The 27,611-nt window shown below is 35.5% G+C and overlaps 1 protein-coding gene across 3 annotated transcripts in view; it reads right to left on the bottom strand.

Annotated features, from left to right (window-relative positions):
* Positions 1 to 300: 300 nt before the first annotated feature.
* The window catches only part of AK7 (adenylate kinase 7), a 32,711-nt gene continuing 5,400 nt past the window's right edge, over positions 301 to 27,611 (bottom strand). The window contains exons 6-18 of one of the 3 annotated variants that reach the window (XM_049828791.1): positions 25,120 to 25,203; positions 24,453 to 24,541; positions 23,828 to 23,918; positions 21,155 to 21,232; positions 20,282 to 20,431; positions 18,677 to 18,805; positions 18,228 to 18,369; positions 16,586 to 16,714; positions 14,888 to 14,956; positions 13,708 to 13,905; positions 3,879 to 4,099; positions 1,584 to 1,742; positions 301 to 390 (exon numbers count right to left, since the gene is read on the bottom strand). In XM_049828791.1, coding sequence (XP_049684748.1) covers positions 352 to 390; positions 1,584 to 1,742; positions 3,879 to 4,099; positions 13,708 to 13,905; positions 14,888 to 14,956; positions 16,586 to 16,714; positions 18,228 to 18,369; positions 18,677 to 18,805; positions 20,282 to 20,431; positions 21,155 to 21,232; positions 23,828 to 23,918; positions 24,453 to 24,541; positions 25,120 to 25,203 — 1,578 coding nt within the window. In that variant the 3' untranslated portion in view covers positions 301 to 351. The remainder of the gene's footprint in view (positions 391 to 1,583; positions 1,743 to 3,878; positions 4,100 to 13,707; positions 13,906 to 14,887; positions 14,957 to 16,585; positions 16,715 to 18,227; positions 18,370 to 18,676; positions 18,806 to 20,281; positions 20,432 to 21,154; positions 21,233 to 23,827; positions 23,919 to 24,452; positions 24,542 to 25,119; positions 25,204 to 27,611) is intronic. The other 2 variants (XM_049828792.1, XM_049828793.1) reach the window with 2 other exon arrangements.

Here is a 27,611-nt window from a genome sequence, read left to right as displayed (position 1 = left end):
ATGGATCAGGACAAGAATAAACTGCTTAAATAGAATGTGTAACTGAAAAAATCTGGGAAGAAAATTTTGGAGAGAGAACAGATTCTTATGGTTCACAGTTTCAAATAAACATACGAAATACAAATGTGTAGATGTATTAATCAATATGTGCAATAAATGGTACTTTTGTAGAAGGAATATTAAAAAAACAATACAACATAGTACTAAAGTGTGAGAAATAAAAATGGAGATTGCATAGTAAGCCTAAACAAAAATAAATGCAGAAACTAAGTGTTTATATTTAAAATGCGTGATAAATATTCTCCCCTTCTACTTCACAATTTTGACAGCTGTTAGGATTTAACATTTATCTCATTCGATATCAGGACTGTTCTTGAAGAGATACTCTGCCTAGAAATAGAAGAATTTCAAGGTTATACTTACTTTCAAGTCTTCAATTTTAAAAATTACACAAAATAACAAAAAAATAGTGGATCACATTGCTTTAAACAAAATCACAGAAAGTATTAAACGCCTCTAAAATGTAATTTCTGGCAGATATGTCAGAGAAACCTCTCTCCAGAAATACCATCTAAAATACCATCCACCTCATTCTCCCTCTTGGTAGCAGTCACCCCACCTCTATCTATCGTGGGCAAGAGAAGGAAGTGAGCTATTAATGACAGTATTTGTCACTCCATGGAAAATCCTAGGGAGTGCCCTAGGGCCTGATTTCTGGACCCAGAAGAGTAGATAATACAGATCTTTGAAAGTTAATGCAGTTAGGGAAGATCTCATGCTCCTACAGCTACAGGTAGTTGTCACTCATCGGTAAGCAAAAAGGTTAAAACAAATATTCCTTAGTGCCTAAAGTGGTATGCAACACTGACGCTTTCGTTTTAAGCTTTTGCTTGGTTAATAAAATGGCTCTCTTCATTAAAACAGTGATAGCTTGTTAATAACTTTCTTAGGATGTGCAGGAAGAACAGCAGTACAGCAATAACTTTACAGCATCTGAATTCTTGCCTGCAACGCTGACCCTGCTCTCAGCTGAAAGTTGAACTAGATAACTTCTTGAGGTCCTTTGCAACTGAATTATTCTATAAATGTCTTACAGGATTTACTCATTAATTTATCTGTGTATTGTGAAGGGAATTACTGAAGAGCTTTCTTCATCATTACAGTAATGTGTCCTATTGTGCCTAGAGGGGTGTAATCAGCTTGGAGAGTGATGTCTCCCTTTCTACAGGTCTCTGTCACAGCAGAATTGGCAGCATATGTAAGGCATGCAGAGCATGCACACCAAAGAGAAACCAATTCTGGTAGTGATTCTTGTCCTGTGACTGTTTAGTAAAGCTGAATTATGCCCTTACTTGATACACAGCATCAACTGATCCTATAAAGAGTGGTTGCTGGGTTTTTAGTTTTCAAAATAGTTACTGCTTACCATAATTGCAGATACTATCTGTTAATTAATTGTTATCATGACAGTGGGGAAAAGGAATTTAAGTCCTTATGTTAACAGAGATTTTTCGGGGTCTACGTGAATATTTTCATTAAGCTTTTTCAAACGTATTTAAGAAAAAAAGATGTAATCACCTTACCAGAAAATCGACTGGATCATCTGGCCTGATCTTACAGCATTCATTTATCCCTTGCATAAGCGTTGGCATGACATTCTTCATTAAATAGTTTCGCAGCGGAATGGACTGGGCCTCCAATAACTCTTGTTCTTGTCTTTTCACTTCCTCCAGATGTTTATTCTACAAATAATGAACAAAATCATAAAGAATAAGATTTATGTCTACCAAATAGCACTTGACTGATTAACGGTGGTGGCCTAGAGAAAAAAATACTGCTAGAAGCTGTGGACAGAACTTTAAAACTCACAACTTGGCATGAAAAATTATGAACTGCTTATTAAATTTAGAGTGCACAGCACACTGAGGACAAAGAATTTAATGTGATGAAACCAAAAATAATCTCCTTAGTAAAATTATTTTATTTTTCTCTCTTTAACACCTAAAAGGAAGTTTATTCTGAAGTCTTCCAGTCCTGTGCTGTTTCCATAAGAAATTTGGCAAAATGGTTCAAATACACTGTATCACTTAAAAAATGAGTACTGCTGCAAATGCAGAGTTTCTTGAAGGTTCTTTGAACTGGAGGGGAAGGAGAGTATTTTTACTCAGAAGAGAGCCCCGACTCTCTAATTGTAAATTGTGTTTGTTTGTTTGTTTTGGGTTTGGTTTCTTTGCTTTGTTTTGGTTTTATTTCATTTATGTCAGAGGGGGATAAGACTTAAATAGACTAAAACCACAGTGAATTACATCTGTTTACACCAGCTAAAATTATTCTTGAACTCAGGTTAAATCAAATACAATGATTACACTTAAAAAGTAGGGGGCAGAAGGGCAGAAATAAAACCACCGCGAGTTTTTCTTTCTTCCATTTAATAGCACTTAATAGCATGCCATAATAGTTTTAGCCAGAAGATTAATCAAAAACATTTTTATTGTTCTCTCTTCTCTCATTTTATTCATCAGTAGCCTGAGTCATATATAGATACAGCAAGCAGATGACACTCTGAAGACTGCTTTTCTATACTTAAGGCATAATACAAAAGCAATGTTAAAATAAAACAGATATATCAATAAATGGAAAGGATATTTACCTTATTCACTCAATCCAGGAGTGCTATTTAATAAATCCTGCAAGTGGTCTTTGGTCAGTACTCAAAGACAGCAGCTAATCAACAGTCTTAAGGGCAAATGAATAGTTGCTTAGATTTCCTGAGCATCTGCCTATTTAAAAGGATAAACTTAAGCACACATTTTATTTAAACACCTACTTTGAATAATGCACGGTTTGCTCTCTTAAAGTTAGATGGCTTTGGATTGAATATAGCTAAAAATGTGTTAACTACCCTTACTAATCTTTTAGACAAGTTTACAGAGAGTACAAAATGCTATTTAATCTTGAATGAAGCTGTAAATAAGCATAGAGATAACAAAGAAAACTTATTTACAAGCCAACATCAGACCAATGTAAATGCTTCTTTAAAAGTGAGTAATTTCAAGCTATTATCTCCCCATTCAAATGTAAGAAAAGGATTTCTCTGTGGAATGATCAATTTGTTTTTAAATAGCTCTAAAATAAGACAATAGAATTACTGCCTTCTGGTGAAACAACCTGACTTTGGATGTAAAGAACATTCTTATAGTATGCATCTCAGGTTATTTACCTAAAATGTCCTTAGGTGTGGCAAAGTAAATAAGGAAAAAGCATCATGTGCAAATCCTGTGAGGTCAGTTAGCCTAAATACCAAGTACTTATTAAAGTATTCGCAAACAAAAAGCATCATTCAGACTGCATCAGGTGGTCCTCACTGAACTGAGGATTCAGCTCTCAAAGGTGTTTCTCTTGCAAGCTCAGAAGCCTTTCTGCAATGCAGACTGGAATATTGATCAGTGTTGAGTTAAAAATTTGTTTGAAAGGCATGATAATTAAGACTTGGTCAACTGCTTAGAAGTGAGCAAAATGCAAAAGTCCTAGAAGACTAGTTATAGAAAATCACTACTGATTATAGTAGTTATTTATAAATGGTAAAATAAAAAAGCTATGGCACAGCAACAACAAGAAAAGTATCATAAAAGTATTTGAGAGACATGCGGATACCAACATGCCAAAAAAAAAAAGGTTTGTCTGTAATCAAAAAGAGATTATATTCCTTAGGTTGGGCCTCAAAATGCAGCGTGAAGACAGTCTAACCCAGATCTAACATATGATATAAGGAACTAGAGAATTTATACTGTACTTCCTGAGTATATTTACATAACAGATTGCTGGAAGCCATCTAAAACACATAAATAATGGTTTCCCAAAAATATCTATTAACCTACCCACTCTTCCCAATTTGCCATCCTTTCAGCCCTTTCCTCAGCTTCTTTACGCTCTCGTTCAGCTTTTTCTTGAGCTTCTTTGACAAGACGTTCCTCAGCTGCTTTGCGTTCCAAATTCTCCTTTTCTGCATCTGTCAAACCATAATTCCGAGGTTCCCCAATTTCTTTGATGATCTCTTTTACAATAAATCTGTTCTCAGGGTCTTCAAATTTGGCTACATCTTTCAAAAAAGAGAGAAATTTTCAAGACTTTTGGCAATTATCAAGGGATGTTAGTAAATGCAAGACCTAAAAATAAACAGTTTTCATGTTGTTTGAATTTTCAAGTATATGATGTTGGTTTCAGTTGCTTATAAATGTCAAATTTTTTGCTACACAGAATGAAGTTTGCTATATCTGATTTTCTGTACTAGTTTTGATGTCAGCTATAGAAAGTCCTGTTTTAAATTAAGTTAGTTAATCATTTTCAGCTTCAAACATTTTTAATAATACCTAGAGAAGTAGCCAAGATCATTCTGGTCCTTTCTATTCTTCCTGATTGATGATGCGTCCCTCTTGGCAGGAAAACGAACTATTGACCCAATACAGAGGGATTTAGTGGTCAAAGGGAGGAGAGGATGCCTCCCCAAATGACCACCGAAGACCACCCAAGACCCCAGCACATGCGCAGAAGGCATTTGATGTGTCATGGTTATATAATCCTATGCATATGCATTAGTTTGAATATGTACTAGATAGGAGTAGCTTAATAAAATATATGCAATTGTTACTGTATAAGAGACACACCTGATGAACCTGGTGTGCTTGATTTGTGGAAAGTCCACCGAGCACCCAGGCCTGAATAAAAAGCAGTATCTCTCCTGAGTGTGTGAGATTGGTCTATTGCACACTGGGTAATGAATCCGCAACAGTTTTTGGTGACCCAGATGGGACTGCCGTGACATCTTGCCTGGATCAACTTGCCAGCCACTGGCAGGAAGATACTGCTTTCCAGACTCCAGCATGCACTGACCGTTTGATCGGGGACTCTGCGAGTATTCTCCTCAGCTGGAGTGGGTAAGCGACACCACAGTGCAACGCTTGGTAAGAGATATTGCTAGTTTGATGAATAATTGGTATAACATGTGTTTGACAGTGACAACTGGCGTATATGATATTACAGCACTTGCACGCATAGGAAAAGCTGATCATATATGTTTGACAGTGGTGACTGGATTGTATGAAATCTTGGTTGAGAATGTTCTTTCTGTGGAGAAATATGGGCGCCCAGCAGTCAGCAGAAACTTCTTGTTCACCATTAGGTTGTATTTTAAAACATTGGGGCAAGTTTGGAGGGCATCGCCTAACAGAAAAGAAGCTGACAGAGTACTGTACTCAGTGGTAGCTGAAATATAAATTGGATGATGGGGAAAAGTGGCCAGAAAGGGGATTGTTGAACTATAATGCAATTTTTAATTAATGTTGTTTCATAGAAGATTGGATAAATGGGATGAGGTACCATATGTTGATTTGTTTTTCTCATTAAGGAACAACCATGAAATACCGAAAAAATGTAATCTGTTAACTTCTGATTCAAATGTAATGATGATGATGGAGGATATTAAGAAGGCACAAAGGTGTTGTTCTGCTTGTAGTATTGGGAAAAAGGTGCCTAAAACTGGAAGATGAGGAGGAGAATATCCAGATGTTAGTAGCTCCAGATAAGGAAAGTGTTGCTAGTTGTGGGGGGGGAGATAGCAACAGAGGTAATGAAACTTTTAGTCCAATAGCAGGCAGAACTTGAGCACAACAGCATCCTGTAATTCAGGCCCCCCTTTGCCAAGCAGTGGGTCCTGATGGTATGCTGGTATATATAAAAGTACCATTTATGACATCAGATTTAATGAATTGGAAAGGGTCTGCCGATCGTATTGAGATAACCCTGATAAAATGTATAGATCTTTTAGGATGATTATTGAAAACCATAACCGGGACTGGCAGGATATTCAACTATTGTTAAATAATTTGTTCACACCAGACGAAAAAAGAATGGTTATAAAAAAGGCAAGGAAGGACAATGAAAGGCAGAATGCCAGAGACGGCCATGACAGGTTTATGCCAATTCAGGAGCCTAATTGGAACCTGAATTCGAGTCCAGGGAGGTTAATGATTAAGCAATACCACCAGCTAATTCTGTACGGAATAATAAAAAAAAGAAGGGATATCTAGACAAAAAACCTCGCTAAATTATATCAAGTGGTACAAGGTAAAACAGAAGATCCATCTGCTTTTTATGAATGATTATGCAAGGTGGCCAGGAAATGGACAGATTTAAATCCTGAAGATGAAGCTAATAAAATGTCTTTTACCACCCTGTTTGTAAGGCAATCAGATAGAAGAAGGAAATTACAGGAAGTGGATGGAATGTCTGGGATGACAATATCCCAGCTGATTGAAATTGCATATAAAGTATACAATAATAGAGAAGAGGCTGAGAAAAAAGAAAATGAAAAGGAAAAATTGAAGGATAGAAAGCAAAAAGCAGCAATATTGGCTGCTGCTTTTGTCAAGCCTCGGACCATATCTAGAGGTCAAGATTTTAGAAGGGGAAGAGGACAAGGGCAGAACTGAGGGATAAAAAGAAATATGGAATTTAGGATCCCCTTAGATAAGGACCAGGGTACTATTTGCAAAGAAAGAGGACATTGGAAAAGTGAATGCCCCTAAAGACAGTCTAATCAGATTTTAACTCCTACAGCAATACCTATACTGGAGGAATTAACTGGAGTTGTTTATGAAGACTCCGATTGACAGGAATCAGAGCTTGAAAAGATAGAGACCCCAGCCAAACTCCTGGCTGAAATTAAAACGGGGAATGATGTAGTTAAGTTTTGAGTTGACAGAGGAGCAACTTATTTGGCTTATTTGGTATTAAATAGTTGTAAAGACCTATGAGTAAATATTCTATGGCTGTTATTGGTACAATGGGAAAATGAGAGGTTAGACCCTTGTCCTGGTTTCAGCTGGGATAGAGTTAACTGTCTTCCTACTAGCTGGTATAGTGCTATGTTTTGAGTTCAGTATGAGAAGAAAGTTGATAACACTGATGTTTTCAGTTGTTGCTAAGTAATGATTAGACTGAAGTCAAGGATTTTTCAGCTTCTCATGCCCCGCCAGTGAGAAAGCTGGAGGGGCACAAGAAGTTGGCACAGGACACAGCCAGGACAGCTGACCCAAACTGGCCAACGGTGTATTCCATACCATGAGACGTCCCATCTAGTTTAGGAACTGGGAAGTGGGGGCAGGGAATCGCCCCTCGGGACTAGCTGGGTGTCGGTCGGCGGGTGGTGAGCAATTGCACTGCACATCATTTGTACATTCCAATCCTTTTATTATTGCTGTTGTCATTTTATTAGGGTTATTATCATTATTAGTTTCTTCTTTTCTGTTCTATTAAACCGTTCTTATCTCAACCCACGAGTTTTACTTCTTTTCCCTATTTTCTCCCCCATCCCGCTGGGGGGGGCGGGGAGTAAGTGAGCGGCTGCGTGGTGCTTAGTTGCTGGCTGGGCTTAAACCACAACAACCCTTTTTCCAACCGACTGAGTGTAAAATTGGTAACAAGATGTTTGTACATGAGTTTTTATACATGCCAGAATGCCTGTCACCTCTAATGGGAAGGGACATGTTGAATAAATTAGGGGCACAAATAACTTTTGATGCAAATAAAATAAGAGTCCATATTCCGCAAAATAATGCCTGGGAAGCACAGATATATGTACTAAAGGAACACTTGGGACAGCAGAAGACAAAGAAAAGGAAGTCAACTCTCTTGCAGAAATAGAAGATGCTGTAACTCCCTTCATATAGGCAACTGAGAAACCTGAAGAGCTAAATCTGCTGAACCAGTAAAAATAGAATTGAAGGCAAGAGCTAAGCCAGTAAGATGAAAACAGTACCCTATAAAATTGGAAGCCCGTGTTGGATTGGAACCTATCATAAACAACTTCCTCAAGTACAGACTGTTGCGAGAGTGCCAGTCAGACTATAACACTCCAATTCTACCTGTTAAAAAGCCACATTCACAGGAATACAGATTAGTATAGATAGATCTAAGAGCTATCAATCAAATAGTAGTGGATGTCCATCCGGTGGTACCTAATCCCTATATCTTGCTAATGACTATTATTGATTGTAATGTTTATTTTACAGTACTGGACTTGAAAGATGCTTTTTTCTGCATCCCTGTAGAAGAACAAAGTCAGAAACTGCTTTTGAATGGGAAAGTCCCTCGACAGGATAAAAGATGCAGTTATGCTGGGCAGTGCTTTGCCAAGGATTCAAGAATAGCCCCATGATTTTTGGTAAAATACTTGCAAAAGAACTGGAACAGTGGCAAGGTAAGGAAGCTAATGTTACCTTATTAAAGTATGTAGATGACATACTGCTGGGGGCAGACACAGCTGCTGGAAGAAGAGATAGAGGCAACGTCGCTGCCAGTGAATGCTTCTGCTCAGAAAGCTGAACTAATTGCATTAACCCGAGCTTTAGAGATTTCAGAAGGAAAGCAGGCCAACATATACACTGACTCCAAGCATGCTTTTGGAATAATACATGCACATGGTGCAGTTTGGAAGGAGAGGGTTATTATCACCACAAAGAAATCCTATAAAATATAGCAAAGAAATTGTGAGATTACTCGAAGCAGTCAATAAACCAAAGGAAGTGGCAGTAATACATTGCAGAGCACACCAATCTGGACAGACTGATATAATCAAAGAAAATCGAAAGACGAATGAGACTGCAAAAAGAGGTGCTTCATTTACAAAAATTGCAGCCTTAATTCCTGAAAGAGCTTTTAATGTTAATGTCCCTGAATACACAGAGAAAGAAGATAAATTGGCTGAGTTTCTAAAATATATTAAGACTCCTGAAGGATGGTGGAAAGCTTCAGATGGACAATGTATAGTTACCCCTTAAATAATGAGGGAACTTATGAAAAGAACACATGGTATCACTCATATGGGAACTGAGGCCCTGGTAGAAATGGTGAGAATGAATGCCATAGGCATTAACATGCTAAAAATTGCTAAATTACACAAGGTTGTGAAATCTGTTTGAAGAATAATCCCAAAATTCAAAGACGACCCTTACCAGGAGAGGTAAGAAGAGGTTTTATACCTGGGAATTACTGGCAAATTGATTTCTCTGAATTACCAGAGTGTAAAGGATATAAATATTTATTATCAATTGTTGATACCTTCTCAGGTTGGTCAGAAGCTTTCTCGTGTCACACCAAACAAAGCCAGGGAGGTAGTAAAAGTGCTTTTGAAAGACATAATACCTAGGTTTGGATTTCCCAAAGGATTTTATTCAGATAGGGGACCCCATTTTGTAGTAGAAATCATATAGGAAATTTCTAAATTCTTACATATAAAATAGGATCTACACACTCCATGGAGACCATAGTCTAGTGGGAAAGTAGAAAGAATGAATCAAACAAACAACAAATTAGAAAATTATGTCAGGAAACTCAGATGAAATGGATTGAAGTCTTGCTTCTGGCATTACTTAAAATCAGAATAACACCTAGGACAAAAGAGAAGATTAGTCCATTTGAAATATTGTATGGAAGGCCTTGTGTTACAAATTTGACTGGAAAAGATAGTCAGATGTACTTGAAAGGAGAACAAATCTTGGGGGATTATTTAATATCTTTGGGCAAAGTCATTAACTCTCTCCATAAATACATCCAGGTTAAAGCTCCTGTGCCTTTGGATTCACCAGTACACTCCTTCAAGCCGGGAGACAGTATATCTGTGGATGTGGAAAGACAAACCACTCATGGAGAAGTAGAGAGGACCCTATCAAGTGCTACTGACTACAAACACTGCAGTGAAGCTCCAGGGAGTAGAATCCTAGATTCACTATACTAGAATAAAGAAGATACCACCCCCGTTATGGACTTCCACGCCAAAGGACCTTTAAAATTGAAACTAAAGAAAACCCAATATTAAGTTACAGTATAGTATTCTTGGAGAAACAATAATGAATTTGCTAGTGGTTATAAATATTTTGATAATTTGGGTGAAGAATAACAATCCATTATGTAGACCAGGAATTTACAAAGGAATAGTGTGAGACTTAGGATGGATATTAAATACCATCATAAGTCTCAAAGAGGGAAATATTGATGTCAGCTATAGAAAGTCCTGTTTTAAATTAAGTTAGTTAATCATTTTCAGCTTCAAACATTTTTAATAATACCTAGAGAAGTAGCCAAGATCATTCTGGTCCTTTCTATTCTTCCTGATTGATGATGCGTCCCTCTTGGCAGGAAAATGAACTATTGACCCAATACAGAGGGATTTAGTGGTCAAAGGGAGGAGAGGATGCCTCCCCAAATGACCACCGAAGACCACCCGAGACCCCAGCACATGCGCAGAAGGCATTTGATGTGTCATGGTTATATAATCCTATGCATATGCATTAGTTTGAATACGTACTAGATAGGAGTAGCTTAATAAAATATATGCAGTTGTTACTGTATAAGAGACACACCTGATGAACCTGGTGTGCTTGATTTGTGGAAAGTCCACCGAGCACCCAGGCCTGAATAAAAAGCAGTATCTCTCCTGAGTGTGTGAGATTGGTCTGTTGCACACTGGGTAACAAATCTGCTTTTAGGACAACAGTTTCAGCTAAAATACTTTGTCATTTTAAGATGATGTAAAGGAGAAATATATTAAAATAATTTTTACAACTCTTCTGTTTATTAGTTGCAGCTTTCCTAAGTTTTGAAACTTGAAAATGAGGTCATTCAACTATCAGAGATGTTCTTGTCACTACTCTTATATCAGCTTATCCAGATGCATAAAACCATCAGCTTTTGGCTCTATCTTCTCCCCTGCAGGTTACACAATAGGTTGTAAGGATTTGGCAAGAAACTCCAAAGTTTTCACTCATACAGATTTACAAATACATAGACCCATCTCTAGTTGAATTCTTACTGTGTTATATCTACAAAACAAATCTGTAGCTTCATGCAGGAGCATAGAGACTGAGCGAGACCTTCTCTTTCGTTTCATTCCTTCTTCCTTTTAATTGTTGGAGGCTACTTGCATATTGAACTTGCAAAAAAAGAAGGAAAAGAAAAAACACAGAAAAATGGAGATTGTCTCCAAGGTTTTCTGGGCTCTGAATGCATTCAGTGTGGGGAGGCATCTGGCAGAAAGGATATAGAAATGTTCATGGTAAAGAGGAAAAGTGGGCATTTCAGGTATCCAGAGAATACAAAGATAAAAGGTTCGTTCAGTGGTAAGGGACTGGAGATGTAAAGGCACAGAAATTGGTAAGGAGAGCAAGCGGAGGAAGGGGAAAACCCAGAACAACTGGAATACAGAATTTAGATGAGAAGCCAGTAGTCCCTACTCCAGAGTCCTCTGCTTTATGAAGTTATTTTGAAAGCCATTGGCAAAGTATGCTTCTCATTTCTTTCTAATCACTAATTCAGATGGAAGATAGCTGTCTAATACTAACACCTTTATTCCAAGAATCTAACTGTTTGTGATTTGGACCTGAAGTACAAACTCTGCTAATGAATTGAGGAGAAAGCTAACATAATTCTACGTAATAAAATATCTTTTACAGCTTCTTCTTTCAAAAAATCAGGAATTACATTCCTGAAGTATTCCATATTAAAAGAATAATACATTTTCTATGTCAAGCAGTCCATTGTTTCTGCAATTTTAGCTGCACCTGGTTATAAAAATTACAGTGCAAACCACTTTTCTAGTCATTTAAAGTATTGCTAAGAACTCTCTCAGCATTCAATTTGAGGTGTCAAAGACTGCATTTTTTTCTTATTTGCAAGATTACAATGCAAATATTACAGCAATCATAATTAACTGATTTATCCCCCCAAATAAATACCTTTTAAATAAAAAATTAGGTTAGCACTGATGCTGAGAGGAAAGATCACCAGAAAAGGAGTTTGTAAATTAAGATCTTCAAAGGAAATTGCTATTATAATTCTACCATGCCTTTTTGTAGATGATCTAACATGCCTGTGTTACCATCCCCAATTTGCAGATGAGAAAAACAAGAAACAAGATAACTGACTTGCAGACTTCATTCAGTGAGTCACTGTAGCAAAGGAGGGTTTCCAGAATCTTGAAGCCCACTCCTTTGTACTAATCATATTTCAGACTCAGAAAAAATAATAATCATAAAAGCATTTCATAAAGCCATATGTTATGATTTTCTAAAATTAAAGTGGAAGAAGCATTTGATTAATTTGAGTCAATACTTAACAAATCAAACACAATTTTTTAACCAGTTCCCACTAAATTCCTTCAGAGTATGACTGAGAAAGCAGTTGGTGGTCTGCTTAAATCTGATGCTACTTAATTTTATGGATCTGATAAAACATCTGGAACATTAGCTAGAATGGAGGGGTATTGGCAGATCTTCAGTTCCTCACTGAAGTTATCTTTGTAATCTGTCCTTACCATTTTACAACAGAAGCCTATGTCCTTGCATACTTTGGTGGGTAACAACCAGTGATGTGATTATAGGTAAAAAGGCAGTTCCTGAGATAAACAGGACCTAAAGACAATGCTCCTTTGAAGATAAGAATCAACACTATAAACTGAATGTGAAAATCATCTGGAAGTCACTGAACGTCAGAGCTGTGAAAACTCAATAATTAAAATTAGTAGACCAGTGATTTTCCTTATTAGGAATGGACTAGAGTTTAAGAGTAATCTTTGGGCATAATTCTTAACAGAAAACACTGCAATAGTCTACCACAGAGTATACACTTTATAGTCCCCACCAAAATAAAACATGGTCTTGGACAGTGCTACTACTTGCATATCCAGAAGTGTATAAAATAAGAATATGAATAATTGATGGCATCAGACCTTAATATTTACCATTTCTTATTTTACTTTCTGTAGCAGAATTACCTCAATTCTAAAATGATTATACTAAAACACTATTTTTTTTCCTCTGCTATGCTTTCTAACAACACATGTATGGTATTACTCTCAAGAAAATCTCCATGGCTGACATTAAATTAAAAAAAAACTTAGGAAATCAATGATGACTGAGGCTGTTGAACAACTAACTTGTCATAACTCATCTCAAATGGACATTCCAACTATCAGCAGTTTGATTTTAGTTGCAGGGTTTCCCCCCGTTCTTTCTTTTCTCTCCCCACCCCCCCCACCCCCCCCCCAATTTTTCTTAAGAATGCTGTCACCCTGATCTCACTGTTTTTGAATAATCAGATTATAGTAATTTTCTCAAGATTTCCCAGTGATCACAATTTTCTAGATAGTGTGTAGGGACGACAAATTTTCTCACATACAGGTAGAGCGCAAAACAGATCCAGCCCTAGCCTTCCACCTTTAATTTCTAATAATTTTCTTTCATGCCTCATCATTTGCATATTACCCATATATTGTCATGGCACCTGAGGGTAAGTCTAAAGAAAAAAATATAAGCAACTATAATATTGAAAGTCCATGAAAATATACTATTACACCAATCTGGAAGCATGCCAGTGTGGAGGTCTGTAACATAAGTCAGAAAATTATTTTGATCATTTAGACTACAAAAATGAACAATTAAACCCCCTATTTTTTAAAACAGGTTAACAGTATGAGAACAAATCAGAATCCTTCTGAGTATACAGATTTTTTGCAGGTATATAATTAAATGATTGTTGTATCTGTATTCTGCAATTTTAAATAAAAATATTATTTATAGATGTACACTTACTATATGATCTTCGCAAGTGTTAAACTTGTAACAACACAATGTTTTAAATTTTATTATTTCATACCAATAAACTGAGGATGTATTTCAAGTTCATCAAAATAGTTGAGAACAGTCTTATCTTCTGTGTTTAAGTCTCTGAAGAGATTCAAAGATTGCAGGAACTGGTCCTGGGTATAATGAGTTCCAGCAACGATTCTCTCTGGCAGATTTATTATTCTGTTTATAAGGAATTCATCAGATGCGGTCAAAGAAATAACAAATTCTGTGAAGAAGAACACATTATCAGTGCCCATATATTATTGTTTTTCCTCTTTCTTACCTATTTTGTGTTAAAAACAGATTTTAAACAACAATCCTGCAAGTCAAACAATCCAACAAACCCATACCTAAGGTATTTGTTATGGGAGAGAAAGTGGTATTTCTCCAGCACATCATAATAATTAATTCACATTTCTCCTTTTGAAATGGAGGCTAAAAGTGGTTTTGTTTATGAATAACAAAAACTATTTACTTCAGAAATAAGCAACTCATAAGTGGTTACAAACTTGTTAGAAGTCTGCTTTTTAAATCAAACCTTCATGTATGTGCAAGGACTAGGGAATTTTTCAGAAAGTTCTGAATTTCCTTCACTTCTTCTGAAGCCAGTAAATTATCATTTACTGAAACACTAAGCATTTGAGATATTCAGCCTTTATACTATCTAACTAGACATCTGTAATGCAAAATATACCAAATGTATTGTTTGAATGAAATCAAAACTTTCAAAGAAATCAAAATAGCGAAAACACCAGGATGAATCCATTTCTGCATAGATGAAAACCACGCTATTTTAATTCCCAACTTAACTGATGCATTAAAATGAATTTGGTAACATCTTTCAAGATATCACACTAAAGATAAACTTATGGGTTTTTAATATGCCAAGTTCAGGAGCTCATGTTTATTCCATTAATAGCTGCTGTAATGACAACAAAGGCAGCTACTATTATCAGCCAACAGTTGATGGTATTTTCACAAAAAGAAAAAAAAAAGAAGAATAATAAAACACCCACAAACTGAACCAAAACCTTTCTTTTGATTAATTGTTCACTTTCAAATAAGAGGGCAGCAGCATTACACAAATTAGATATTTATTTATATTAAATTGAATATGAACAGATGGAGTGATATTTTAGACCTCTCGTTGGTGGCAGCAGTACTTGAAAATTCCTCTGTTTATTTAAAAAGAAATCTATCAAACTTACCAGGTATGAGTAATATATCACATTTAGGTATTTTGCCTTTAATTTCTTCTTCTTCATCTTCATTTTCCACTAAAACAAAAGTAAGAAATTATCGACATTTTCATTTGAAGCAACAATATCATTATATTTGCTAAAAATGTGCCAGTACAAACACAGGTTTGTGTACATTCAAATTATACTAATTGTTGGAAATTAATCTAACCTGGACACCAGTTTAGAGACTTCAGTAAGTAATTTGTACTGCTACCTTGGGACACTAATTCTACCTTGGGACACTAAGAGTTGTTTGCCTATACAGCGGAAGTATGCACATGCATACACAGTTTTAAAATGTGTCCCTACTGCTGTCCACACCCTGGCCTCTCCTCCTGACAAGTATATTTTTCTGCCAAAAACAGAGACAGGGCTCAGAACAGTAAGTAGAAATGTTTTATAGTAGGATGGTTAAAATGGTTTCTGCCACTAAGTCTCTGCTATTTTGTATAGTCAGTAAAACTGCCTAAAGAGCATCAGCTGAGCATGATAAATTTACAGACCAGCATATTAAACTGAACAAGACTGGTTTTAGTTTTCCTTCAAACCTCATGATGTAATTTACATATGGAGATGATTCTTGCTCTTAGTGCATGGACCGTGCTTGCTCACAATTTGAAGTGTATGTCGCAGAGCTCCTCTAAGTCATATCTACTGTAGCTGATCTAATATACCCACTCTAATCTGGCTCACAAAACATGTATTGGTGCACTGGCTGCGTCCCTCATTAAGCAGCCCTTAAATATTATGAGGAAATTCTGCTTTAGAACTTGCTTGAGGGAAGTAGACCAACACAGAACAAGAAAGCATCCTCCGTATTTGTGCATTTCCTTAGTACTTTGCCAGCAAATATAGTCTGAAAACTATCTGTGATTAAATTAAAAAAGCTGCATTACAATCCTTCTTACATTTTAAGCATCATGTGAAAACAGCTTTGTTTTGTATACTGCACTGCAGTCATTACAGTGCTGTCATGGTTTAAGCCCAGCCAGCAACTTAAGCTGCTCACTCATTCCCCCCTGCTCCCAGTGGGATGGGGAGGACAACTGGAAAAAAAGTAAAACTTGTGGGTTGAGATAAGAAGAGTTTAATAAATAAAATAATAATAATAATAATAATAATAATAATAATAATGATGTAATGAGAAGAGAGAGAAACACCTACCACCCCACACACCCCCCCCCCCCCACCCCCCGCCAAACCCAAGTGATGCACAATGCAGTTGCTCACCACCTGCTGACCAATGCCCAAGCAGCAATCTGCCCTTCCAAGCCAACTCCCCCAAATTTCTAAACTGGCCATGACGTTCTATGGTATGGAATATCCCTTTTGCTAGTTTGGGTCAGCTGTCCTTGCTATGCTCCCTCCCAGCCTGTGCACCTGCTTGCTGGCAGAGCATGGGAAACTGAACAATCTTTAACTTAGGATAAGCACTACTTAGCAACAACTAAAACACCAGTGTGTTATCAACATTATTCTCACGTTAAATCCAAAACACAGCACTGTACCAGCTACTAGGGAGGAAATTAACTCTATTCCAGCGGAAACCAGGACAAGTGCTGATGCACTTCTAATACTATGGCACTGAGAACAATAATGATAACGACAATATTAGCGGCAATAAAACCAAAAAGCAGTAATAAAACCAAAAGCAGCAGTACTTACAATTAAAAAGATCTTTTGCCTGGTCATAGGTCTCTGGGAACCCATCTAAAACATATCCCTGATTCCTACAAGGCATAGATTTGAGCTTATCCTTCACAAATTTAACAACATACTGATCATCTAGATGACCTAAGACACAAAGAAGGTTAATAGGTACCTAGTTTATGGAAAAGAGATATCTGACATTATTTTATTAATTCATTTATCAGAGAAACTTCTATTTAGACCCTAAAAAGTTTATGTATTTTGACTTACTATTTGTATATTACATGTTGTCAGAGGCCTATGGAATATAAATGAGTAGCTATAAAATAAAATTACATTTGAGTTTATAAAGATATAAATATTAGAACTTTAAGGATACTAAACATGAATTTTTTTTTTAGAAAAACGCAATCAGCTTTTAATAGAGGCAGCAAAGAAATATTTATAGGAAAAAAGTGACAAAACAATCGTTTTCTATTTACAATTAACAGTAAGACTTAAAGATAGTCTTGCAAAACAAACGTGAGATAGATTTTACAAGTTTCATTTTCAGATCAATAGATTGAGCTATGAAGTGGTTTATTAACTTGGCCTACATTGCTGAACAAATGTGTGAGAGTAAAAAGTTTGGTTTGACCAGATTTTTTGTCCTTTTGCAACCATTGACTCCAGTTTCCTACTTTATTTTGCTTCAGCTTTTAAAAGTCTTAAATATTTATAAACCATTGTAATCATAAAAGTATGTTACTATTTTAAAAGGCTTTATTATTTTAAACAACAAAGCATGGCATGTAGAAGAGATGCTGCTATAGATGTCATTATTTAAGCTTTTGGGTGTGTTGCAAGTTCATTGCTTTGCAGATACACAAGACCCAAATCAGGTAAACCTTTAGTGATAGGATGCATTTTTAAGGGTGATCACTTTATACTGCACGGAAAACGTTAAGCACTGATTCAAAACCTACATTTATTCATACTCATGTACATATTCATACATATGACTTTATTCATATGTAGATTATAATTACTTTTCATTAATGGCAATTTTTATGGACCTTTTTCAATCTGCAGACTTTAAAATTCTTTACAGGCTTCAGTAAATACTATTTACTTTTTAGAAATGGCCAAAATGAGGTATAAGGTAATTTTAAAAACCCACAATTTCATATGACAGTGCACTCTTTTTCTTACTAGAATACTTTTCTTTTTTGAAAATTTGATAAAGATATGCTTCACTAACTTTTTACTTTATATAATATAAATTATGCTCCCTGTTCTGAGAAGAAAACATGAAGTTTTTTAAAAAATCTGGGCAAGAATCTAATCCTTCTGAGTGTACTGTTGTTACTTATATATCAACTTTTAAGGTAAAAAGAATTATATAAAATGTATAAAGAAGTAGAAAGATGGAACTACTACAATTAAAAAAGCACCACATTATTTAAAAAGTGTATCACTTTTGATATACAAGGTATGTAATGTATAATGTAAAACATTGTATTTTATTTTAAAATAAGGTATGTACAAATGGACAGGGCATGATTCTTGCTTTTAATAGGATGAAAATTTCTAAAGCACCAATTTACTTCCTGATCTTCCATTTGCATAGAGTTGCACTAGTTACCTAAATCCCACCTTAGTACTTTGAATTTCCTACCTGCATTCTGCTCCATGCTTTCTTTTATTCTAGCTAATAACTCGTGTGATGCTTCTACATTTTTACCCTCCTCTTCTTCATCATCTTCTCCCTCTTCTCCCACACTGTCAGAGTACAGTTCTTTAGGAGCCACAATGTTCTCCTGAAGACAAGATCAGAAATATGAATGTGCTCAGAAATTCCATAGTCAAATTTCTTTTATACACAGATGTAATACAAGGAAAACAAAAAAATTAAACAAGTCATTTAATGTATGCTCTTGGACAGTGAGATACTGAGCAACCTTCAGTCTCTAAAAAGAGTTCAGTGCATCCCCCAAGAGGTGATCAGTATGTCAAAAGAGATTTCCATTCTAAAATAATGGAATTATAACTAATTTTTAAATGGTGCCAAGCACTGTAAAATCACAGAAGTTAAAATAATAGCAATATTAGAAAACAACAACACACCAGATTTGCTATTGTTTCAGACATGACATCATTTATCTTAATGTGATGTAGCTTGTAGTGTTTGCAGAGCTCTTCAGCAATGGTAGATTTGCCAACCCCAGGAGGACCATGAATGCAAACTTTGAGAGGCTGGAAAAAAAAAGGTAAAGATATAACATCATTCAAACAATATGGATGCTTCTATGTAAAAGGAACAATCTTTTTCCTATAACAAATAGGAAATAACAATTATTATAATTAAAACTGAAAATATATTTATTTCTCACTGAGTATCTCCTATATCATCCACAGGCTTTGAGTAATACAGTTACTTAATTTAAATGTACAACTTTACCACTGGAGAAAAAGCACGCTTCTATTTAATAGGCTCATAGACCAACTTATAGTGGCACTATTAGTGTTTGAATGATCAAAAGAGACAAAATACAACCCCATAGATAGGATGCAGTGAATTTTGGAATGAGGTAGCAGATATTCTACTATATACATATAATAGCTCTATTTCCCAGCTGAGGCAGAGTTGCTGTCATCACAAAGGTTATTTTGACCTCAAAAATTTCAGATCCATCACAATCTTAAGATATTATCATTTTAGCTTACCTAGCCCATGGATGAGTAAGTGTAATTAAGACTCCAGTATACACTTATTAAATATATTATGCAACAAACTCAAAATCATACATCATTAACTGCCTCCCTTAATTCAGTAGATCTGACAGTACAAACTCTGCAAATTTAATAGAGTAGTGACAGGGACAGAGGTCTAGCTAGCCTCCTCTCTCCTTGCCACTTGGTATGTCTATATACTGTACTGAATTTCTTTGAATCACATGCTTACATACTCAGATGCATTAGTTTAACCCAAACACAGATCTGATAGTTCTTTCAGAGGTATGCATGGACTTTTAATGAACAACCTCAAATGATGGTAGTTGTATTTTGCTTTACACCTCCTGAACTCTTGTTCAAAGTTTGAACAAGATTTAGACATGCTGAACAGCTTTATCATACCGATCAATACTTGAATGTATGCAAGCAATTTTCTGCACCTTTCAATAACCTTCCCTATACATTTGAATACAGAAGTTCTAAATACTAAGCTAACATAGGAAACACCAAAGTTGCTCAGTACATTACACAATAGAGCAGGGTAAAATTAAAGCTACATTGCAATTGAATATCCTGGGTCACTAAATATAATTAAGGACATAAAATACTCCCTGAACTACTGACTGTTATAAAAAAGCTTAAATAAAAGATACACTTACTGTGTTCTTGAAACAAAATATACCAGGAATGCCATATATTGCATACAGAAACTAGTTTCAGAACAGCAGCTTTCCATCAGGAAGCTTGTTTGCGCTTACAGGGTTTCAGTTTTAGGCACAAAAGAAATAAAACTCAACGATTATTGTTTTAATTAATATTCCGTCTTTTTTAAGTTCTTCAATTTAATTTTCAGCTTTTATGTTCACTTACTTTGCATCTATACCAGCCTTCCATGTATTTTTAGTTAAAGAAATTAAAGCTTGTGTTTATATAACCTTTTCTGTTGGGAAAAAAAAAGAAAGGCACACTTTAAAATAGGGTACACCAAACCATTACCAGTAATCCTCGACTTTGTTTGTATTCCTTGACAATTTGTTCAATGTTCTCCACCAGTCCTGCCTGAGCAACCCACTTAATGTTGAAAGTCTCTTTCAGAAACATAGACTCCATTCGCAGGTTCACAAGCAACATATCCAAATGCATTTGCTGAGGGAGCAAAAGTACATTTATTTACAGACTTAAGCTATGCATGTTAAAAGAACTGTTAGCTTAAACTAGAGGCAAGAATGGAAGGGTGAGAATAGAAAGACATAAAGCACAGGGAAAGCAGGTTTGCACATAAAGCAAACCAGACTTTTTAAAAATATAAACATTTTTAATGTTTATTTGTATTTGAGTATTCTTATGAAGTATTAGAACAGGAAACGTTAAAAAATTATTATGTACAGTACAAAGGTTTCATATAATTGCAGTGAATAACCTCTTTCATAAAGTTATCAAATCCAATCTTAAAACTACTAGGTTTGTAATTAGTTTATTTCTCCTATGAACAGTTTATTTCAGAAATAGATGAATACAACATAATTTATGTATGCTGTGTTCATCAGCCTTAGTAGCACCTAATTATTAACAGTTTTGTTATTTTTATCATTTTGTATAGGCTTTTTTAGAGTGCTCCAGTATGCTCAGTGACATCAGAGCTCCACTGCTTTTCTAAATCAGGCTGTTAACTCCTCAAAACAGTCTGTTCTATGATGGTAAATTTTAGTTTGTTTATTTTCTAAATTCAAACCCACTGTATATATTTTTAGGCATGTTTTAGGGTTAAATTTTTCTGGTGAAATAAAAAAAATAATTTACATATTTTATGATATTATACTTTTAAGTTTATAACCTTTCCTTAAGTAATAAAGGGAAAACAGTACTAACTGTTAAGTCTTTGCTCAGGAATGCATTTTCTTTTGGAATCTTCTCAATTTTTCCTGGTCCAATATTTTTACTGATACACTATCAAGAAAAAGAAAAAATACACTTATCAAATCAGATTCTTAGAAAAAATTGTACAGGAATTATGCAGATAAAATATGTGCTTTAAATTTTATGTTACACTATACCTGAAAAATCAGTATACTGATTTGAAATAGACAGATCAAAGAATAGTATATTAACTTTAATGTTAGTATTAAACACCTTTGTTTGGCTATATATCAATTCCTCTTTAGTACTTGCCATGGAAAAAAACCAAACAACAAACAAACCACCCAGAACCACAGAAAAGTGTTCCGAAGCTCTTAAACCTATGTACAACTTCCTACTGCTTAAGAACTATTGGAGAACTATTTTATTTCCCAGCACTTTCACTTCTGGTTCTTGAAGTATTTAATCATGTTAACAATCAGGGCAGGGTTTTAGATCAATGCCACCAATGACTCTCCATATTACCATTTTCATCTCGTCATTAGACAGAAGTTGTTACTTACTCCTACAGCCCTTTAAAATAGATTTTAAACCCTACTAGATTCCATGAAATCATAAAATTTGATACAGAGCGTCAGATCAAATCCACAATATATTCCAGGATTCTGTCTCCAACGATGTCAATTAGTAGACACCTAAATGAAAGTAAGAATGGGAAAAGCAAATACAATACTCCTTCCAGATACTTTTCTAACCTTATACCATTTTCAGCTCGGAGACTTCCTAAACTAGGAATAGCTGCTGTATATTTAAGTAACTCTCAAGGTATTTCTCTCCCATGTATCTTTTCCGGATTTCCACTTGACAGCTCCCTGCCAAGATAGGGCTCCACAGTGCGCTCTGCAACGCTCCCTCCACTGACAACTTCCTGTCTGTACAAGAACTGTCCACTTCTGACCGCAATTTCCAATTTCTAAACAATCACACACCCATGAAAGGACCTAACCACTTTTCTCAGGGTGCCTAGCTGCTTCTCAACAGCTTTTGGTGAAGTACTTCTCTGAAAGCCTTTGGGAAATTCAAGTAGACGACATCAGCTTGTTCGCCCTTATCCACATTGCTGGTCACATTAAAGAATTTCAGGAGGTTTCCAAAGTATTTGAAAGTACTTTTTTGGAAAGTATTTCTTGGGAAAGTATTTTACAAAAGTCACATTGACTCTTCCCAAATAGGTCATATGTATCTGGGTGTCCTTTAATGCAATTAATTTATTATAATGTCTAATAATGCACCTGGTTATTAGCCAGTGGTATTAGGCATATTGGCCTGTAATTCCCAAAACGTTTCAGGAACCTGTCTTTTCACGTTGGCATCACATTTATCATTCTCCAGCCTTCAAGTGCCAGGACCGTGCTAAACAGCAAGTTGTAACTGTGAATTAGCAATTCAAAGTTATTTCATCCTTGAGTGATTTCAGACCTTAACTACAGTTACTTTAGTTTTATACAGATCCTCTAACAAGTTATCCACAGAGATCCTGAAGCATTAAGAAGCTTCCAAATTCTTAGCCATGCCCACTAATGTAAAGCATCTCTGCTGTGGGCTTGTCTTCTCTAAGTGCTCCTTTTATACCATAATCATCAATTTGCCTTATAGATTTTCTGGCAAGTGTTTGAAAAAAGGATATTCATTTTAAGTCTTTCCCGATAGTTGATCTTCAAGTGTTTTTTCACTTAACCTGCCAGATTTCATAATCTTTTCTATTCTATTTTCTTCATCTGGACATAACCATAACTTTTTGAAGTCTGACATCTTGTTTTCTTCAACCTACAATTTAACCACGCTAATTTTCATTTTCTCTTTCCCAAACTTCTGTTAATAAGTAGCATGCAATGGCCTTATATGGCTAACACTGTAAGTTTAATAGCCTCTACTGTTCTCCTCTAAGGACTTAATATTTTTAATGTCTTTTGTGTTCGTTTTTATATAATGCTCCTTCCTATGGTTGGCTATAGCTGCAAGAGTTATTTTGACTTTTGTTTCTTCCATAGGAAGGTTGGCTAATTGCACTATGGTCACTTATACAGAATGGCTCTTTGAATATTAACTTTTCAGTGAGACTCTGTATATTTACCTGAACAAAACAAAGGTTGCATCTTCTTGTGAGCTCCCTAACAGACTGTTCCATGCAACAGTCTTTGACACAACCAAAAATATTGGGCTCTTATATTTGGTCCTTATGTAACATTTGCTCAATCTACATGATCATGTCTCCTATTATATTGTATTAGTTGACTCTCACTATCAGTGTACAGTTCAACAGTATCAGCAAGCCTATTTCTAGACTCGGAAAAACAAGAGATCTTGCTACAAAATGAAGTGAAAAACATCTTAAAAACTTTGAGTATCTAATTACAGTACTGTGAATCCCCTAACAACTCACCAGAACTTTCTTAGGTAAAATGTTTACCTAAGTTAATGATAATACTGCAGAAGTTAGTTCTGCAAAATCAGGTCCAACTCGTGTATTTTGTTCAATGGACAGAAGTCTTGGAGGATTTCAAAATAATTTTCTATATCATTTACTACACAAGATAATTCAGGAAGACCTAGGAACTTCTACTTCAGTACAATGTATACCTTTTAAAACCTTAAAGATATCTGAAAAAAAAAATAATGTCTTACCCTTATTAATTCTTGAAGAGTGTGCATAGATACATCTACTGCAAGTATATAGTGAGACCTTGGCCTGTGGTCTGCTATATTTTGTAACACTCTGAAACACAGCAAGTACAGCCAGGGCCAGTAGTTAGAGAAGTATGCTGGGGTTTCATTGTTAAATGCATTTCAGAAACAGTACAGAGTTTATAAAATCTTTCAGAACTTTTCAGAGCATGACATTTTCATATATATTTTCCTTAATAAAGAAACACAGCTAGATATTTTATTTGGAAAGGAGTTCAAAGGATAAAAAGCAACATCTGTAGAAGATATTAACTTAGTCTGCTGTAGAGTCCATGATCCATTTCCAGTTCTGTGCCAGTTAACTGGTATCACTGTCTAGATTGAACATTGCTAGTCTTTTCGTAAAAGCATAGCACCAGTGCAACACTCGCATAAGGTTTCCAGAAGGCACATCTAGTACTAAAGAAATGGAAGTCTCTGTTTGACTCAGTAAGAAGGGCCAAAGAATCCTCTTAAAACCACCCACCCCAACTTAAAAGCCTCAGTACTCTCTAGTAGATTTGGATTTGTTATCTAGCTAGGTATCAATTATTGTCCATGTGATTTTTATTTCTTTTTAACTTACGCTGCTAAATCTAGAACATGAATGGTTGGAATAAAATTGTTTCCGTCTCCAAAAACAGGTATTGTAGGAGTCTCACTAAGCCAACCTATCTGAAAACACAAATAGAGAATGAAGTAAGGAGGAAAAGGTTACTTTTAACCAGAGCTTAAAAAAGGAGCATTTGTTTACTAGGCAAATCTATATATTCAGGATTTAAAGTTCAGTTTCTTGAATGATTTAATGGAACTGCAGTAAAGGAAACAATTTCTGAGAAAAACTGACTGGCAGCCTACCAAAACCAAGAAACTTTTTTTTTTTTTACTAATATTCTTTGATCTTGACAAATGTTATTTTGTATCCCAAATAAAAGAAATGCTTGGAAAAAAAGAGACTATAATGTTGAGAAAAAAGACATTTTTCCTGATTCCATTGATATGACAGACATATTCTCACTGTAAAGTACATATAGAGATACTGTTCAAAAAATATGGAGAAAACTAAAAAACAAAGAGCCAAAAAAGTAGAAAACACTTCCACTGTAGCTAAAACATTTCAAAGGGATCAAATAATCAGTTTTGTTCACAATAGCATTAAGTTTATGATACCAAAGCTACTAAAAATGCACTCAATTCCAGTGCAATTTGCCCCTAGAAATTAAGTGAACCTTCAAAAATAGTTGGATGTCTACCTTAAAAAAGTAGTGCAAGACTCCTTCTCCAGCTCCATATTGATGTCCTGAAGCAACAACATAAGTTGAAAATTTATGTTTGTTCTGTGAAGTAAAATCAACAAGAAAGTTTTTATAAAAATACGGTACTGCAAGTGGGTACTGGCTTACCCTGAAACTTGAGTACTTGTGTACTAAATATACAAAGTCTGTAAATTGTGTCACTTAAAATTTATAGCTAGATGAATTGTTGCATATCCTGTAGTTTCATAAGTCATATTGCTAGCATTTCCTTCAAAAAAAACCATTGCTCAATCAGAACTGACCTGTCCACATTTGAACTAAAATTCTAAAAATATATAAAATTTTTAAGATTTAAAAAAATTGGAAGTAAGTTATGTAAATCAATAAAGTGAACAGGATAACTCATGTTTCTACTTTCTATTTCCAAGAAAAATAACTCTGAAATTCACTGAAGCTATTTTTTTAGCTAAAGGAGTAGGAAATGCTGGATTAATGATTTTACAATTGCTTTACTTTCATTTTGACATACAATTTTAAAAAAAAAAATATCTGTGAACTAAGTGTTTTACTAACCACACGTCATGATCAACCCATATATTTTTTGCTGACCATTATTGCATAATAGCTTACATTTGCCTGTCCTGGCTGCCTGTTTATGTATAATGTTACTATTTGGATCAGCATTGAGGATGGTTGTACAGAGAAAATAAAGATGTCTAAATCATCTTAAGGAGAAAAACTTTCAAGAAAATCATTTAAATTAGGACTAGTCACTTTGAAATTTTTAAGGTGAAACAAAATTATTAAATAATTCTTATGTTGTAAAGATCCTAGACGTTATACATCTCTGTAACACTATGTAAAAGAACGTGCATTTATCAGCAAAGAGAATAAATGCCCAGATTTGGGATTTACTTTTTTTGTGAAAAAATGCATCTTTCGTTATTATCTTTATAATATTTCAGAAACTTAAAACTAAGAACACTGTTAGACAATCTTTGATTCTATAAGCAAAGCCTCCTATAAAGAGATGGCAACTACCTGTGCATGTGTTTTTATCTATCTACTTACAAATTAATATTTTGTAATAAAAACTATCTCAACTCAGTTGAATGCAACAGCTTGTTAGTAATCACGAGAAACATTAAAATTAGAAGACATTACAGATAGCGTAAGAGTTCCCACACTTAGTTTGCTTGGGTAGTATCATGATAGAAACTGTACCCTAAGAGCAGCAGCTCCCAGGATTGTTCTGGACAGACTGCAAACATGCCCCAGAAGAAGACATGCTGTAATTTCCATCTCCCAGCAGGAAAAACCTGCCTCTTGTGAAAGCACAGAAGGTGCTATTTCTCATCTCCCTTAAGAATAATATAACACATAGGATTATCTTCCATTTACCTTGCAGTAGCTTCTGCAGTAGCCACTTGTGGAGACAAACCACAGTTTGGCACCAAGTGCTATACTTCACTGAAATACAAACCTCTAAAATAGGTTCAAGTCCTCTAAAATACCTATTTAGTGTCGCAAGTCACACATATGAGAAGGTACTACTTGAGATGACTTGGATATACTTAACTTAAAAAATAAGTTAATTATTAGGCAAGCTCCGGTGACACACAGCATGTTTAGTCACGGGTAAAGACCTTCAAGTTCCCGTGTAATATTCATTAAAGCCACTAGATGTCACATTCTAGCTATTATAATCAGTTCAAGGCTTTGGCTGTTTTACATTTGTTTGTTTGTTTGTTTTATGCTAATAAAATGCTTGACATGGGAAACAGGTCTAAATTAATGGATTCAGGAACTGTGATGCCACTGAGAACAGAGCTGGGAGATGAAGGGATTGTCTGTCTGTGGTAGGCAGAGGTTTCTCTGAGGATTCTGAATTTGGCAGGACCCCAGAGTCAGTGACTTCTGAGAAACGCTATGCAGCCCAAATGCCCTGCTACAAAGGTAAAGGTAAAAAATTCCTAGTGGTAAAAAGCAAAGACTTCTAGCTCACAACTCTTGCTGAATTTTAAGCAAAATATAGGTGGGAGAGGCACTTACTTAGAGGGGTGAAATCTTCCTTTAAGCAACAACAGCCATTAAATTGTACTCTGAACAGATACCAAGGCTAAGAATCCCTTCTATTCTCAGTGCATGTTCTTTACATGACTGACATGGCTGCTGAATCCTAGTATCTCCTGCTGAACTCTTTGCAGGGACTGGTAACACTGTCATTTCTTTCACAGATGGCATATTTCCCCAGATGCCACTGAATTTAAAAATCAGTAAGAACTGTAATCAGAAGTCTCCAGCCATCGCAGGAAGCTAATGTTGATCTGCTGGGAAGAACAGATACTTTGGAGCCTTCCTGTTCCAAAGTGCTGACAGAAACTAAACAGGGGCAATGATACCCATTGACGCTGCCCCTGGAGTTCTGGAGGAAAAGGGCTCCTTTTGAAAGGCCTACAAGAGGTATATATTGAAAATATTCAAGTTGC

This window comes from Accipiter gentilis, chromosome 25 (assembly GCF_929443795.1).
Source record: "Accipiter gentilis chromosome 25, bAccGen1.1, whole genome shotgun sequence".
NCBI classification, from domain to species: Eukaryota; Metazoa; Chordata; class Aves; order Accipitriformes; family Accipitridae; genus Astur; species Astur gentilis.
This window is presented reverse-complemented; position numbering and strand designations above follow the sequence as displayed.